Raw genomic sequence first — 17,500 nt, 5'->3', positions numbered from 1 at the left:
AACCTTCAATCATAATATTTACACTCCCATACGTAAAAAAAAATCAATCCTAACTAAATCTTGATCTTTTCTAGGCATTGGGTCACATCTCAGGTTGCCACGTGAACCCGGCCGTGACCTGTGGGATGCTGGTAGCTCGTCACATCTCGGTGGTGAGGTCCCTGTTCTACATCATCGCCCAGTGTGCTGGAGGACTGGTTGGATCGGCTATACTGTTGGTGAGTCTCCGTGGATCTGTAGTACCGGTTGACATTATTCTTTTGTTTAGCCTCCAGCCTCCAAAGCCTTTAGTCTCCAGCCTCCAAATACTTAACCTCCAAAGTCTCACGCCTCAAATCACCAAAAACCTCTATCCACCCACACCCACCTCCCCCTATCCAACATCCCATCATGACATCAATGTTACCATAAGCGTCCGGATCATGGTGACTCACTGTTGCCAGATCTCGCGTTAGAAGATACTCCTTAGCACGCCAAAAGGAGAAAATTAACTCCTGGTTATATTTCACAGTGCCAAGTGACAAATATAATCTGGCATCTCCTTCTTGCACACCTGGACAGCTGCCATCGTGATAGTAAATTCATGGATCCTAAAATATACTCTAGTTTTTTTATTAATAACTTTGTAATGATGTTATGCCTGATAAGGAGAACTAAACATTGATAAGACGTACTACCTATAGATAAGTGTAAACAATTATGCTCTTTGTGTTTATAAAAGTGATAATGCGTATCACCTGAAGATTATACACCCCAGGTTAATTTACCTTAAGATGAACACCCAAATGATAGCTCGAGGTTAAGTTAGGTTACTGTTAGGTTAAGACTGTGTTAGACGATTGGTGATTAGGTTCTGGGACAGTTAGATCAGCTATGTTGTATGTTTATTTGAATCAGGTAATGAATACTAATAAACAATAAAAATAAGCGTAAAAGCAAAACAAAATAAATAAGGAAAACAATGAATAAATAAAAGAGGAAATTGAAAACGTTAAAGATACATGAATACACAGGTGGATTAGAACGACCCCGTGGTCAAGCTTGGCACTGTCCACCAGCCGCCAACAACCACCACCACCCACCACAACAACAACAACAAAAAACGCTGCCTCACCTCATACCCCCACCTCCCCCCATACCCCCACCTCACACCCCACTTCCCCCATACCCCCACTCTCATACCCCCCACTCCCCCACCCCCCACCTCCTCATACCCCTCACCTTCTACCCCCTCACCTCCCCACCCTCACCTCCCTCATACCCCCCTCACCTCCCTCATACCCCACTCCCACACCCCCTCACTCCCTCACACCTCACCTCCCTCATACCCCTCACCTCCCCCATACCCCCCCACCTCCCTCATTACCCCCACTCTCCCACCCCCCACACCCCCCACCTCCCACACCTCACCTCCCCACACCCCACACCTCACCTCACCCCTCACCTCCCACCCCTCACCTCACACCCCCTCACCTCATACCCCTCACCTCCCTCACCCCCACCTCCTCATACCCCTCACCTCACACCCCCCCACCTCCCCACCCTCACCTCCCTCACACCCCTCACCCCCTCACCCCCTCACCTCCCTCACCCCACCTCACCCCCACACCCCCCACCTCCCACCTCACCTCATACCCCCCACCTCACACCTCACTCTCCTCACACCTCACCTCATACCCCACCTCATACCCCCCCACCTCATACCTCACTCTCATACCTCCCCTCACTCTCCCACCCTTCTCGAGTTATCACCTGAGAACAGCAGGAGTTAGATTGTGGTTAGGTTCAAGATAAACACAGAGCCAAGTATATCGTGGCGTTCAGGTGCATAGAAGAGGGGTAGATTGGGCGTGGGCTGGGCAGGATGTGTGTGTGTGGGCGTGATGGAGGATGTGGGTTGGCAAGTATCGGACGTGATCGGCAACCACGGCGGTCATCTGGTAGTAAACACCACCATACTGTACTATAACACCCATTCCGCTCCTCCTGTATTGGTGACGTCACTCATGGCCAACAAGGCTATTATTTACGTCTATTTCCTCTATACTATTTCACCAATATTTTAAACTGAACTATTTACTAATGACTATTAACTCTCAACTATTGACTAACAAAATCTAAAAATAAATAAATAAATAAATAAAAAATATCGGTAAATATTGTCAAGTCAGGATAAGCGTTCATGAAGCTGACTGACGCAGCTCCAACGTGTGACGAACTGAACTAAAACTTTATTTTCTTCCTTCCCTCTTCTCTTCTTCCCTTCTTCTCCCCTCCTCTCCCTGTTACCCCTCTTCCTCTTCCCCCCTCCTATTCCTCTTCCTCCCATTTCACCTTGCTCTTCTCCCCCTCCACCGTCCCACACCATCTGATAAATAAAACACACACACACACACACACACACACACACACACACACACACACACACACCCGGAATTTAAAAAAAAAGATACTTATAAACAAAACAAAAGAGGGTTGATAGAAAATGGTGAGCGTTGACACTACTATTGCCCAGAAGTTTTAGGAGGAGGAGGAGGAGGAAAGTTCCACAAGGTTAATAACACCGAGGGGAGGGGGGGAGGTATTGTTGAGTACCACGCCACACCACCATTGCCTGAGGCCCCCTAACCACGAACACCAGTAAGAAAAATCCACAGGAGGTGACTATAACCCCGAACCTGGCCTTCATTCCCACTAGTTGTCAGTATACTGTACGTACCTTGGCTGTTGACAAGATAGTGGGAGCTTCACACATCAGCCAACTAAGACCGAATTGTTGGTGTTGTTACGGGGATTAGCCCACCCAGGCACAGGTCATCAACCCACATCGGGACCTGGGGAACGAAAAAAAAATGAATCAAAAATAAATACAGAAATGGTAAAAATATAAACAAAATCAACTATGAGAAACGTTATGTTATGTTATGTTGAGACCCTGTAATTGTGTGTAAATGCAGCAGAAAGTCAGATCATGCAACCTGGGACTTAGTAAGATATGGTTACAGGGTGTAGCATTAGACAATACATTATGCTTCCAATATCTTCCCAGGCGGTAGTACCTCCCTGTTTGGTAGCAGTCTACTACCTACTATCTTTAAATACAAGCGATACCCTTAATTCCATCTAATCTAACCTAACCTTATCTAAACCAATTTAGGTAATTTAACTTATCCTATCCAAAACCAATCCAGTCTAACCTAACCTAACCTACCCTAACCAAAGATTCTTAGATTAGGTTAGGGTAGGTCTGGCTGGTTCGTTGTTTTTTGTCATGAATGGACAAGTCACGCTCAAGCTACCGGTAATAACAGGTTCTACGCACACACACACACACACACACACACACACACACACACACACACACACACACACACACACACAGCTAGATAGATAATCTCATACACTTACACAAAGTCCTGGTATAAAAAGCAACAGTCATTATAGAAGAATCTGGGTGGAATTACTAACCCATTTACAGCCGCAATCACAGTCCCATAACTTGAGTGAACCAGCTGGAGAGTTTACGAACCTCTGACATACTTGGCGGAGGACCAGTGAATGCAACTCTGTCCTGATCTAAACCACGACATATTTACCTTATTTTACCGAATGGCCACCCAGTAAAGATGGCCTGAGGGAAGGAGGGCATCTCTATATCTCTCTTACTATTTATGTGGATTTTTTTTAGTGTTTATCATTGTTTATTTATCTCTATCTCTTCTTATTTTCCTCTTCTCTACTTCCCGCCATTCTCTAATAGTCACCCCAAGAATCTAAAAAAATTACGTTTTCTCTGGAGTACAAATGCAACGCAACTTAAACTCTGAGCTTGTTTAGTTCTTGCGCTTCGTCGTCTAGTTTCTCCGCTCCCTAAGCTCTGAGAACCCATTACTAACTGTTAAATTCTAAATATAGATTACTTAATGAGTATTCCCTCAAGTCATTAAGGTTTTAAAAGCATATAACAGGGTAAATAACTCGTAAAACTGAGGGTCGGAGCGCAAACTTGGTAAATAACCGTTTTCTTCTTTATTTTTCAGGACTAGCTTAACTGTTTTTGTTGATATATTGATGGTAATGTTATTTTCTTTTGATTTACAGCTGGAAGTAGTTATTATTGGTTGAATTTAGCGTTTTTATCATTAGTTAACCCAGTTCAGTGAATATACAAATCATTATGGATTATACATTATACGTTACACATTATATACTACCATACATAATACTCTATACCTCATAAAATATATATGATAAAGTAATATAGTTATCCTGACAGAACATTATTCAGTATAAACGACTGTATACACAAGATAACATGAATCATTTGCATGTAACTATAAGGTTATCTTGTATAGTGACTACGTGTACTTTGAGCGACACCCACATAACGGCGGGGTACACTGTCTATACCCAGTCGTGAGATGTAAGATGATTTGTAAACACTAGTGACGAAGAGAATAAAAGTAAAAAGTAAAAAAGGATAAAAGTAAAACGTAAAAGTAAACATGTGTGTAAATTGCAGGGAGTGACGCCAGCTGAGCGACAGGGCAGCCTGGGCATGACTTCCATCAACCCGGCCGTGAACGTAGGCCAGGCGGTGGGTTTCGAGCTGCTCTTCACTTTCGTACTGGTGCTGACGGTTTTCAGCGTCTGTGACGAGCGAAGGAACGATGTCAAGGGCTCGGCACCTCTAGCCATTGGCCTCTCCGTCGCTGCCTGCCATCTCGCCGGCGTGAGTTACCATTTGTTGCTTGTTAATTTTGACATAAATTAGTATAAAGTGGTGAGATTATGGGCAAGAACTATAGCCAAAAATGGGGAAGGGAAGTACAGCTAACATCAGGATTAATAATGTTAATCTATATATTCTTACACAGCCACGGCATTCATTCCTTAATAAATTCATATAGCATTATCATGCAACTAAGACCATCCCCAGTATGTGTGTGTGTGTTCAGGTATACAAGACCCCCAGGTGTTGTTGTTGACAGAGTTGTGTGTTTACAGGTGCCCATCACAGGTGCCTCCATGAACCCGGCTCGCACCTTTGGCCCAGCTGTCGTCGCCGGACTTTGGGAGAACCATTGGGTAAGTCTGCCTCCTCCTACACCTCCTGTTGGGTCCTCCTACACCTCCTGTTGGGTCCTCCTGCACCTTCTCCTGTTGGGTCCTCCTCCTACACCTCCTGTTGGGTCCTCCTCCTCCTCTTCCTGTTGGGTCCTCCTCTTCCTGTTGGGTCCCCCTCCTCCTCCTTACCACCTCTTACACCTTTTGCCTCGTTTTCATGCACTTCCTAGCCCTTCGTATCAAATCCTAGCACAACCCAAAATCCTAGCTCTCTTATCATGTCCTAGCCCTAGCCCAAAATCCTAGCCCAGACAAACCCAACATTGCACCCCTCCCCCACCCACTCACCACCCTGTTCTTAAGCTAGAAATAAGTGCAAGTAACTGTAGAAACTGATGCTGTAGTTGTTGTTATTGTTGTAGACGCTTGTAACTGTTGTTGCTGTATATGACAATTAGTAGTAGTTGTTGTTGTTGTAGATGCTTGTAAATGTTGTTGTTGTTGTAGTTTGTTGACTTTATTGCCCTCTGTAATTTCTATGCTAGTTCTATAGTCTATCCACACTTCATTGCTCTGGGGTAGATGTTACACCATCTGTTCCCCATATCTTATTTAACCTACACCATCTGTAAACAACACTATCAGTGACCTAGACCACCTGTGACAAACCAGCTGTAACCCACACCACCTACACCATCTGTAACCTGAACCAGCTGTAACCCACACCATCCACACCATCAGCAAACTTACACCACCTGTGACAAACCAGCTGTAACCCACACCATCCACACCATCAGCGAACCTACACCACCTGTGACAAACCAGCTGTAACCCACACCAACCACACCATCAGCAAACTTACACCACCTGTGACAAACCAGCTGTAGCCCACACCACCTACACCATCTGTAACCTGAACCAGCTGTAACCCACACCACATACACCATCTGTAACACGAGCTAAACCAGGATGGAATGACCACCAACTATAACTCACAACTGCCAGATTTAACATCCACCAACTGTGACGAGAACCCAATTTTCTTTTTCAGGGATAAATTTCTTCCCCCGTTTTCTTTTTCAGGGATAATTAAGGGATATACTACCAAGACTTATATCCAGAATCAGGGAGACCTTTTCTACCATACTGTATTTAGAAAGAATTTAAAACCAATATATTTTATCACCTAAGAATCGTCAGAACTTATATGTACTTTGCTCCTTACTTTATATTTACTTATAATGTAGCTAGAAATTAATATGTATAGTAATCACTTGACTTGAGCATTTTATTGTGAGCATTTTGTCACCATGAGAGCATTTATGGTTTCATGGGCATTTAGGGGGGTTCACATCACACAGGTTTAGGTAGAGGTTTGAGTTCGAATAAAGGTTCATAATCTCGTGGTGTTTAAAGGAAGGGTTCACATTAAACTAGATTCTAATGGAAGTTTACATTGTGGGGTTCGTATGTAGGTTCACATAACATTGGGTTCAATATGTGGTTCAAACGAGAGGTTCAAGTATAACCTGTTTTACATCACCTACTTATCAATTCAATTCCTAACCTATCCAGTGTTTGACCAATCTTATCTCGAACACACACACAGACACACACACACACTCACACACTCACTCACACACACTCACACACTCACACTCACTCACACACTCACTCACTCACTCACACACACACACACACACACACACACACACCTGTAAACTGGGATAAGCTGCAACACATGTCCACAATACACAAGAAATTTTTTTATTTTACTTTACCCCAGCTTAATGTGTGGACGAGGGTTGAACAGCTTAATGTGTGGACGTTGAACAGCTTAACGTGTGAACGATTGTTGAACAAATTATAACGTGCAAACTCTTATAACTGCCACTCGTAAGAACAAATTGAAAAGATAAAAAACAATAACAATAAACTAACAAAAATCAAACAGAAGTGGATAATCATGATGAAAGTGGAAGACTGACACAACAGAAACAGGGAAAGTGGTTCAAGAATAATGTTATTTTTTTCTTCACTAGAACACATTGAACAAAGTGATCTGATACAACTCATAATAATAATAATAACTTCTGAATTTATATAGTAAAACAAAATCATACAGATATACATTGAATCAATATGTATATAGACAATACATGTACAGTATACACCAAACTACCCCAGAGAGAGAGAGAGAGAGAGAGAGAGAGAGAGGTAGACGCAGAGACCTCAATACGCATCATATTTTCGGGTCATGCATTAAGCGGGGGGAAAAATATCCATAACATCACCTGGAAAAAAAGTAGACCAAGACGGCAAATTTTCCCACGGTAATGCGATTTGTTTTCCCACGCTCATGTTAAAGCGACCATTATTCTGTATTTCGTCACCAATCAAGTTAATCCAGATTCCAAGCTTTCGTGGGTACGGTTGGAGATTAATGGAGTCGATGTTTACCTGAATGTTAGATGATGTTATATATGTATTAATTACAAGGTTAATGTTTACAGGTAGTTAATGTTACCAGGTAGGGGACAATTAACACACCATTTGGATCAGGTTAGGTTTGGTTAGGTTAGGTTGAATTAGGTGTATTGTGTTAAAGTGGGTGTATCAAGTGTTAGGTGTATAATACATTTAAGTGTATTTAATCTGCAGGTGACCACAGGTGTTCAAACGTATAGTATAACAGGTGTAGTGTAACAGATGTCAACAGGTGTAGTGTAACAGATGTCAACAGCTGTAGTGTAACAGATGTTCTCAGGTGTAATATAACAGGTGTAGTGTAACATGTCCTCAGGTGTAGTAGCAGGTGTCAACAGGTGTAGTGTAACAGATGTCCTCAGGTGTAGTAACAGGTGTAGTGTAACAGATGTCCAAGTGTATTATAACAGGTGTAGTTTAACAGATGTCCTCAGGTGTAGTAACAGTTGTCCCCAGGTGTAGTAACAGTTGTCCCCAGGTGTAGTAACAGTTGTCCACAGGTGTAGTAACAGTTGTCCACAGGTGTAGTAACAGTTGTCCACAGGTGTAGCAACAGTTGTCCTCAGGTGTAGTAACAGTTGTCCACAGGTGTAGTAACAGTTGTCCCCAGGTGTAGTAACAGTTGTCCACAGGTGTAGTAACAGTTGTCCCCAGGTGTAATAACAGTTGTCCCCAGGTGTACTAACAGTTGTCCCCAGGTGTACTAACAGTTGTCCCCAGGTGTACTAACAGTTGTCCCCAGGTGTACTAACAGTTGTCCACAGGTGTAGCAACAGTTGTCCCCAGGTGTACTAACAGTTGTCCCCAGGTGTACTAACAGTTGTCCCCAGGTGTAGTATTACAGGTGACCAAGGAAGGTTTGTCTTCTAGGTGTACTGGACTGGTCCCATCCTCGGCGGGATGATGGCTGCCCTCATCTACACCTACCTGTTCAGGGCCCCCAAGATTACCCCCAGCTACGACATCAACCTGGAGAACTGCAATAAGGGCGGCAACAAAGCCTAAGGTACAGACGAGGCACAGACAAAGCACGTTCAGCTGCACCGTGTTAATGAATGAGTGTTTACTGTTTCATTGTGTTGTCTGTATGGTACGGTACTTGTGATGATCTAACTGTACCACCACCGTGTTTGTGTACCCTAAACTGTCCAGTGTCTAGGTGTGGTACGCTGGCTAAGGTACCACACTATGGTAACTGATAATAACTCATCTGTATAATAATTTATATAACTCCTAATGATATAAATTATATCCGTGTAACATAATGACTGTATGTATATTTATGTTACGCTCTTTGTCATGTGTTGTGATGTGTCCAGATAACCCATCCATCTCTGTCTTGATGTTCGTCTATGTGTATGTCTTAAGCCCCTCCCCCCCACACCAACCCTCAGTGATCCATCCCCACCTACCCCCCTCACTCTCCACCCTCCACACACCATAAACGAGTTACATTCATCACAACATTCTCTTTTCCCGGTGGTTGGAGGGCTTATGTCTTATTTAGTGTGCTGGTTGAAGGAAAACCTCTGGCGTCATAAAAGAACACCACTACGGGCAGAAGATGAAGTGGACGAAAGTACGTCTGGCGTAGTTTAATATATACCCTGGTACTTCATCTTGCGCTTGTCTCTTTTATAACACCTGTGGTATTTAAGGTAATTACTTCACTACGTATTGCCGACGGGTGTTTGCGGTATACTAACTGTTTCTTCGCCTTTGTTGCTACAGGGGGGAATATATCGATGTTGTTTAGTAAGTAAGTTTAGGTCTTCAGAGCTTTAAAAAGTTCCCTATGAATCCTATTTTAAGAGCTATCCTGTCTGGTGTAGTGTGTGTGTGTGTGTGTTGGGAAGACAGGTAAACGCCAGAGGTTATCATGGACAGAATGGGAGGGATAGAGGAGGGGGGGACGAGAGGAAGGGAGGCGAGAGAGAGAGAGAGAGGGAGGGGACAGAGGAAAGGGAGGGAGGGAGAGGAACGAGGGGCGAAGAAGCGTGTCACGATCAACCATACACGCCAGTAAAGGTGTCTGGCCTGGCTGGGGTTGTACAGCAGCCGGTACACGGACTAGTGCTTGGCCTCCACGGGGTGATGATGCCTCTCAACTCATTACTGTTCGGTGTTGTTATGAAGGCCTAGTACCGTGACTCCCAGCCGGCCAAAGGGGGTCACTACCACGGCCAACACACACCCCCCCCCCCTCATTGTCAAGTCTCCCATAGTCTCCCCTCACAAAGGTACTGATCTCCACCTCTGTAAAGTTTTCGTGGGTTAAATTCCTTCCTTAGAACCTGGGAATTTTTTTGTTGTTGTCTTCACCTGAATGAGATAAGCAGACGGATCTTAAGTACGGAAGAGTCTTAGTTTTACCTTCAATACTCCTAGACACGTTCTCTACATTACGGCTAATATTGTAAACCCTCAGTATTAACTTATATTACTTCTGGTCTGTATGTATTTGGTAATATCTCATTATACCCCAGCCTGGAAGAAGGTCATTTATGGGGGGTACGTATTGCAGTAAAAATAAATTAACCAAAATATATGTATAAATTGATGTTATATTTTTCTCTCAGAGGGAAACAATAATGAAGGGAAAAAACCCAACATTATATTAGTGTGGATGATAGAGAGAGAGAGAGAGAGAGAGAGAGACCACAAATCAATGTTTACCAACTAACCAATCTTGTGTTGGCATCCTACAGGTGTACTGGCTGGGTCCCATTCTAGGTGGCATCATTGCAGCGTGTTTGTATGAAGTCTGGACCACGCCCACAACCCTATCATTATCATCACCACCATCACGCCCACACCACAATGACGACCCTAACGACGACCCCACCGCTGCCTTCCTCGTTTCTGGACCCAAGATTGAGATAGTTGCTGATAGAACCACTTGTATCTGAGGCCATTGGATCTATTAGCTGACTAATTGAATCTGTGCTATGTTTAATCAGCTATGCACGGCTATAATATTTTCTATATCTATCTCTGCTATACAAGTTCTATGTCAGCTATATATTGTACAATCATTAGTACTTTTTTTTTATATCTCTGCTATACACGAAAGCTTGTATTGCAGCTACTGTACACACACACACACACACACACACACACACACACACACACCTAACCTCATCCACTAAGTATGACCCATTTTTTTTAACTTCAGCTGTACATTAAACACAAAAACTCATAATATATCAAAAGTAATATTTGTATTGAGAATGTCTAACAGTTTATGAGCTGTTTCCCTGAGGTGTGTGTGTGTGTTATGCTTTACAAACATTAATTAACGCCACTCAATTTCAACCATCTAAGAATCACATTATATCCAAACTACTCTTAAAATTAGTAACTTTTATCCATTATCGCGCTGCACAATCTTCAACATCAAATCCCAACTCATCCTGACTTAGTGAAGACGAGTATAAATATCATAGTTCATCCTGACACTCTTCTGCATTTTACACCATCTATGAGTCATGTTAGGCTGCCTTAACTACAGATCCTAACTACCTGAACTAGTTAATCACCTCATTGAGCGTAGAACAATCATCACGTGACTAAATAGATAATATTTTTGTGCGTGACGTCATTCATTACATCATACCATCAGAACTTTCATCTATAAGTATAACATTCATAAATAAGTGTATGGAGAATTACTTATATTACTCATTACTTTATATTTACTTTAACTATAGTAAACAACAACAGTATCTTCACGGGGTGGGGGAGGGGGTGATTGATGAATTCCAAAATGAACACTGTGACTCCTGTTGTGTTGTCTAAACCTTTCGTCCATTGTGTTATATTGTTCGCCTCTCTTAGTAAACTATGAAATAATTTATACATATATACCACCATTACATACTAACCTCACGGCTATATTAACTAATGTATATGCTATAATAGCCTATAGAGCAATCATTTATATCAACTGTCTATATTTATACATCATATCAGTTCATATTTGCATTGTTTTATAATATTAAATAAAGATTAAGAAATAAAAGTATTATATGTGTTCTTTATCCTTTTTTTTATTCACAAAGTTATTTTATTTCCCTATTGTTCTTTTGTTCATGTTATAACTTGTTCATACATAATACTGAACAAAATGAACATATATGATCAGATTATAACATGTTCTCCATAACGTAACGTAACCTAACAGCGGTCCACCCAATAAATGAAAAAAAATCACTCGGCAAATTACATGAGACCAACTAACCATTCTCTCTCTCTTTTTCTCTTTCTCTCTTTCTCATTTTCTCACGTGTAAGTGACTGAGAGATAGAGAAAGTGTGAGTGATGAGTAGAAGTTTACTGTCTCTTTTCTGTCTGTCTGTCTGACTGCTTCACCCTCCCCCACTTCCTCCTCCTCCTCCACTTCTTCCTACTCTCCCTCTTCCCCTCCTCCCTCTCCCTCCTCCACTCCTTCCTCTTCCTCCTCACAATAATAACACAGGCAGGTGAGATGTTTGGCTACGCTGTCTCTTATTGCATCACAGGAGAGAGAGAGAGAGAGATCGTCTTCTAATTACCCCCTCAGTCTCATCTCCCTCACCGCTCGGGATCACAACTACCGCACTGAGAACTAACCGCAAGGGGAAAGGTGTGTGTGTGTGTGTCTCCCTAAATAAATGAAAACTCTACTTTGAAGATGTCGTTACCTGTAAGATAGACTCGGGTATTTAATTACGTAAGAATGAAATACCTGTAATATACTCAGGTATTTAATATAAGAAGGTCATGAAACAGACATAAACTACTAGATTTAATAAAGGAAAAACTTAATGGTGGAAGAATTTGGTTTTCATTTGATGTAATATAAGAGACAGCTGTTGGCAGTGTGATGATGGCCCTCACTGTATCGTGCCAACACATACGAGGCAGTACTGTATCGTGCCAACACTTACGAGGCAGTACTGTATCGTGCCAACACATACGAGGCAGTACTGTATCGTGCCAACACAACACATACGAGGCAGTACTGTATCGTGCCAACACATACGAGGCAGTACTGTATCGTGCCAACACATACGAGGCAGTACTGTATCGTGCACATACGAGACAGTACTGTATCGTGCCAACACATACGAGGCAGTACTGTATCGTGCCAACACATACGAGGCAGTACTGTATCGTGCCAACACATACGAGGCAGTACTGTATCGTGCCAACACATACGAGCAGTACTGTATCGTGCCAACACTTACGAGGCAGTACTGTATCGTCCCAACACATGCGAGGCAGTACTGTATCGTGCCAACACAGCAGTAGGGCAGTACTGTATCGTGCCAACACTTACGAGGCAGTACTGTATCGTGCCAACGCATACGAGGCAGTACTGTATCGTGCCAACACATACGAGGCAGTACTGTATCGTGCCAACACTTACGAGCAGTACTGTATCGTGGCAACACCACGACAGTACTGTATCGTGCCAACACATGTATCGTGCCAACACATACGAGGCAGTACTGTATCGTGCCAACACATACGAGGCAGTACTGTATCGTGCCAACATACACGAGACAGTACTGTCGTGCCAACACTTACGAGGCAGTACTGTATCGTCCCAACACATGCGAGGCAGTACTCGTGCCAACATACAAAAACATCACCACTAATAAGGTCAACTGTCCCGTGGTCTTCCCCCCTCACCCCCCCCACCATCCCCTCCCTCACCTTACTTACTCTCCTACTCCTCATGCCATCTCCTCACCCTTATCCCCACCCCCTGCCCTCACCAACCCCCCATCACCCCCCGGGCTATGACACACCTACAACGAGTCGATTTACAAGTTCAAGACGATTTTTTTGGTCCATCTTTGAGTTATTCCTTGAAGACCCACTTTACAGGAAAAAGTGTATAAGTGACGATAACTTTGGAGGAACAGGGAAAAGTTGATGATGTTTTAAGAGAAGGATGGATGGAGAGAATGCTAGACAGGTAGATAAAGAGACGGGCGGATGAATAGCCAGACAGACAGGTGAAAAAATAAAAGGTAGAGAGAGAGAGAGAGAGAAAAGAGACAGATAGAGATATAAAAAAAGGAACAGATCTATACACCACACGACTAACTAAAAACAAAAACAAAAGAAAACAAATAAAAGTAAAAGTACCAAAAAAAAACGAAAAAAAAAATTCAAGCCAAAAGTCCATTTCACTGTTGTCTGAGGAAATAAAATCGACTTTCTCTTCATTATCACACCAAACAATGTTAGTCCATCCAGGTGTTGTCCCACAGGTGTCTCGGTCAACACCTGTCTGGTACATCTGTTGGGGAAGAGAGATGGGAAAGGGAGGGAAGGGGGAATGGAGAGCAGCGGAAGGAGGGATGAGAAAGGAGGAATGGGGAGGAGGGGTGAGGAAGAGAGAAGGGGAGGGGGTGGAGGAGCATTCCATTACCCAAATTACCTTCCTGTGGATAGAATGTTCTACAATGACGCAAAATGTTGTAGAATGACGCAGAATGCTGTAAAATGACGCAAAATGAGACAGAATGACGCATAATGTTGTAGAATGAGGCAGAATGTTGAAGAATGACGCCTAATGTTGTAGAATGTTTTCGAATGGCGCATAATGTTGTAAAAAGAAACAGAATGTTCTAGAATGATGAAGAATAACGCATAATGTTGTAGAATGAGGCAGAATGACGCATAATGTTGTAGAATGCTGAAGAATAACGCATAATGTTGTAGAATGAGGCAGAATGACGCATAATGTTGTAGAATGACGCAGAATGCTGAAGAATAACGCACAATGTTGTAGAATGAGGCAGACTGCTGTACAATGAGTCTATTTATCGAAAAATATCGAAATTTAGGTCAAGTGATTGATCTTTAACGTTCAATTGACGTTACCAAAGTTGTTGTCCTTGTAACAGCCTCTTACCACCACAACACACACACACACACACACACACACACACACACACACACACACACACACACACACCACATTACACACACACACCACACACACACACACACACAAAACAACACAGTACAGTACACACACACAGTACACACACACAAACACCACATTACACACACACACATACACACCACACACCCACACACACACACACACACACACACACCACATTACACACACACACACACAAAACAACACAGTACAGTACACACACCACAGTACACACACACAAACACCACATTACACACACACACCACAACACCCACACACACACACTGTACACCTCTTGTTCTCTTTTACGAGTGTAATTAAAAGAGGAGAAGGCAGGTAAAAATACTTCTCCCAGCAAATCACTTTCACCCTTTAACTCCGGCGCCACCTGTACCAACACACTAGTAATTACCGTCTTAACAAGGTACAGTACAGGTAGATGAAAGGTGTATTTGGAGATTAATAAAGTATATAGACTAAAAAAAAAAAACTAACCTAACTATTTACTTAAGATTACTTAAACTTTTATTTTCTCACATTCTATAACTTTGTGGTGATCGTAAACATAGTATTGTGTGTGTGTGTGTGTGTGTGTGAATCTACCATGACAACATTCACTTTATTGTGGAGAATAGGTGTGAGAGAGTTGGTTGTAGGGATTGTCAACATTACGAAATATAGGTCTGTCAGTGTCTGTCTGTCTGTGTCTGTCTGTCTGTCTGTCTGTGTCTGTCTCTCTCTCTCTCTCTCTGTTTATCAGGTATCTCAATCCTGAATTTTCTCCTTTCATCCTTCCTTATTCCCTCACCGACTTTTCCTTCCCTCCTTCCTTTCACCCCCTCCCTCCCCTCACCACCCATTCCCTCCCCTCACCCCCCACTCCCTCCCCTCATCCCCCACTCCCTCCACTCACCCCATCAATTATGTTCCAAAGATAGTAAAAAAAATGGCGTCAAATTTTCACTAAGACTTTAATAGTGTTACTAAATATTGTTCTCTTCTACTGTTCCAGCGGTGACAGGAGGAGGGGAGAGAGAAGGAGAGGGAGGGAGGGAGGGACGGAGAGAGGGAGGGAGAGTGTGAATTGATAAAAGAGGAGAAAGAATGGAAGAAAAAATACCCCCCTAAAAACACGAAATATTAAAAATCTTTCCATCAATTATGTTTACCTACTTACCCACCCAGCCAACCATCACCCCCGCCCACCCGCCCACCCACCCACTCGCCCACCCACCCACTCGCCCACCCACCCAGCACACGACGGAAGGTTCGCACTAAACAATTATATTGATGTGAGACTTTTAAATTAAGACTTGCCTTAAATTTCCAAGACTTTCCTTTTTTTTGGTGAGAGTTTCATCACAACATTTCTCGATGCTTTCACTCTGTGTGCGTGGGGGAGTGTATACAGTGAGAAACCTCTATTTAGCGGACTACATAGAGAGTAAAGTCCGTTATATCGAGGTGTCATCAATGGATAAAAAAAATTGTATCTTATAACAGTTCAAACTCCTCTGGTACCTACATCACCAACGCCAGTGCGAGCGATCAGCAGCGCCTGTAGTTCCCCCTCTGGCGATCAATTAGTTTAATAGCACCTGTAAAGATCTTCCTCCTCCAGGTGACCGCACGCTCGTCTCCCGTCACCACACACACACACGAACAGAGAGAGAGAGAGAGAGAGAGAGAGAGAGAGAGAGAGAGAGAGAGAGAGAGAAACGTGCGTCTGTGTAGTACCAATTAGTGGTGGAAGAGAACGTCAGGTGCTGAGGATTGCCAAGCCTGAACACATCACTAACCTAAGTCACACTACACCTAATTGTGGAGTACCCTAACGCTTAGTGGAGTACCCCAAGGCTCAGTACTTGGACCATTATTATTTATTATATACATAAACGACATAGATATCGGAGTAGATAGCAACTTAAGTAAATTTGCTGATGACACTAAAATAGGGCGTGTAATTAAATCTGACGACGATTCCATAAAACTACAGGAAAATCTAAAAAAAAAATTCGCATTGTCTGAAAAATGGCAGATGAAATTTAATATGGACAAATGTAAAACACTTAGTCGAGGAGATGTAAACAGAGAAACCAGATATCAGATGAACAACGATGTTATAGAGAAGTCCGACTGTGAGAAGGATTTAGGAGTAATGATAAGTAGGAATCTTAAACCAAGTAAACAATGTGTATTTGCTCGAAACAAAGCTAATAAAGTACTTAGGTTCATACAAAGGAGTGTTAGTTACAAGACTAGCGAGGTCATCCTAAAACTATATCTTGCGCTTGTGAGACCTCACTTGGATTACGCAGTTCAGTTCTGGTCACCGTACTATAAAATGGATTATAGAATCCCTAGACGAGTCTAATCCTGGGCATTAGGAACCTTGAGTACAGGGACAGGTTAAACCAAACCTAACCTAACCTAACCAACCACAACCTAACCTGACCACTACTCTGTAAACCATCCGTGTGTATTTCTCTCACTGATAACACCTACGGCTACTACACCTGTACTGTAATCTGGCAACTGTACTACCCTGTATTCCTTTACTGGTGTACGTATGGCCTTTACACACACACACACACACACACACATTAGGTTAGGTTAATGCTAGGTCACGATAATTTTGGTTAGATTATGTTATGTTAGGCTATGTTATGTTATGTTACAAGATAAGCCAGGTTTAGCCCCGGGTTTAACTCATCGCGGACTGACCACCAATGACCATTAACTGCCGCTATTAAACCATTACTGTCGACACTTATCATCGTCACACGTCATTATAATGTTTCTCAACCCCCTGGCGGCGATTGTCTTAACTTATGTAACTCTAGATAGTCCTCTCCGTTAGTATATATACAGCATCATGATCCATCACCACCACCACCACCACCACCAACAACACCACCATCACCACCCCACCACCACCACCACCACCACCACCCACCACTCACCACACCACCACCACCACCACCAACTCCACCACCACCACCA

At 42.9% G+C, this 17,500-nt stretch overlaps 1 protein-coding gene across 1 annotated transcript in view; it reads left to right on the top strand.

Moving 5' to 3' along the window:
* LOC121866246 (aquaporin AQPAe.a-like) overlaps nucleotides 1–11,578 on the top strand; it is a 22,059-nt gene extending 10,481 nt beyond the window's left edge. The window contains exons 3-7 of the mRNA XM_042365857.1: nucleotides 75–218; nucleotides 4,523–4,732; nucleotides 5,008–5,088; nucleotides 8,425–8,560; nucleotides 10,263–11,578. Of these exons, the coding sequence (XP_042221791.1) occupies nucleotides 75–218; nucleotides 4,523–4,732; nucleotides 5,008–5,088; nucleotides 8,425–8,559 (570 nt within the window). The 3' untranslated portion in view covers nucleotide 8,560; nucleotides 10,263–11,578. The remainder of the gene's footprint in view (nucleotides 1–74; nucleotides 219–4,522; nucleotides 4,733–5,007; nucleotides 5,089–8,424; nucleotides 8,561–10,262) is intronic.
* The last annotated feature ends 5,922 nt before the right edge of the window (nucleotides 11,579–17,500 follow it).

This window comes from Homarus americanus, unplaced genomic scaffold (genome assembly GCF_018991925.1).
Source record: "Homarus americanus isolate GMGI-L3 unplaced genomic scaffold, GMGI_Hamer_2.0 scaffold5946, whole genome shotgun sequence".
NCBI lineage: Eukaryota > Metazoa > Arthropoda > Malacostraca > Decapoda > Nephropidae > Homarus > Homarus americanus.
Note: the sequence above shows the minus strand (reverse complement) of the source record. Positions and strands in the feature narration are given on the sequence as shown.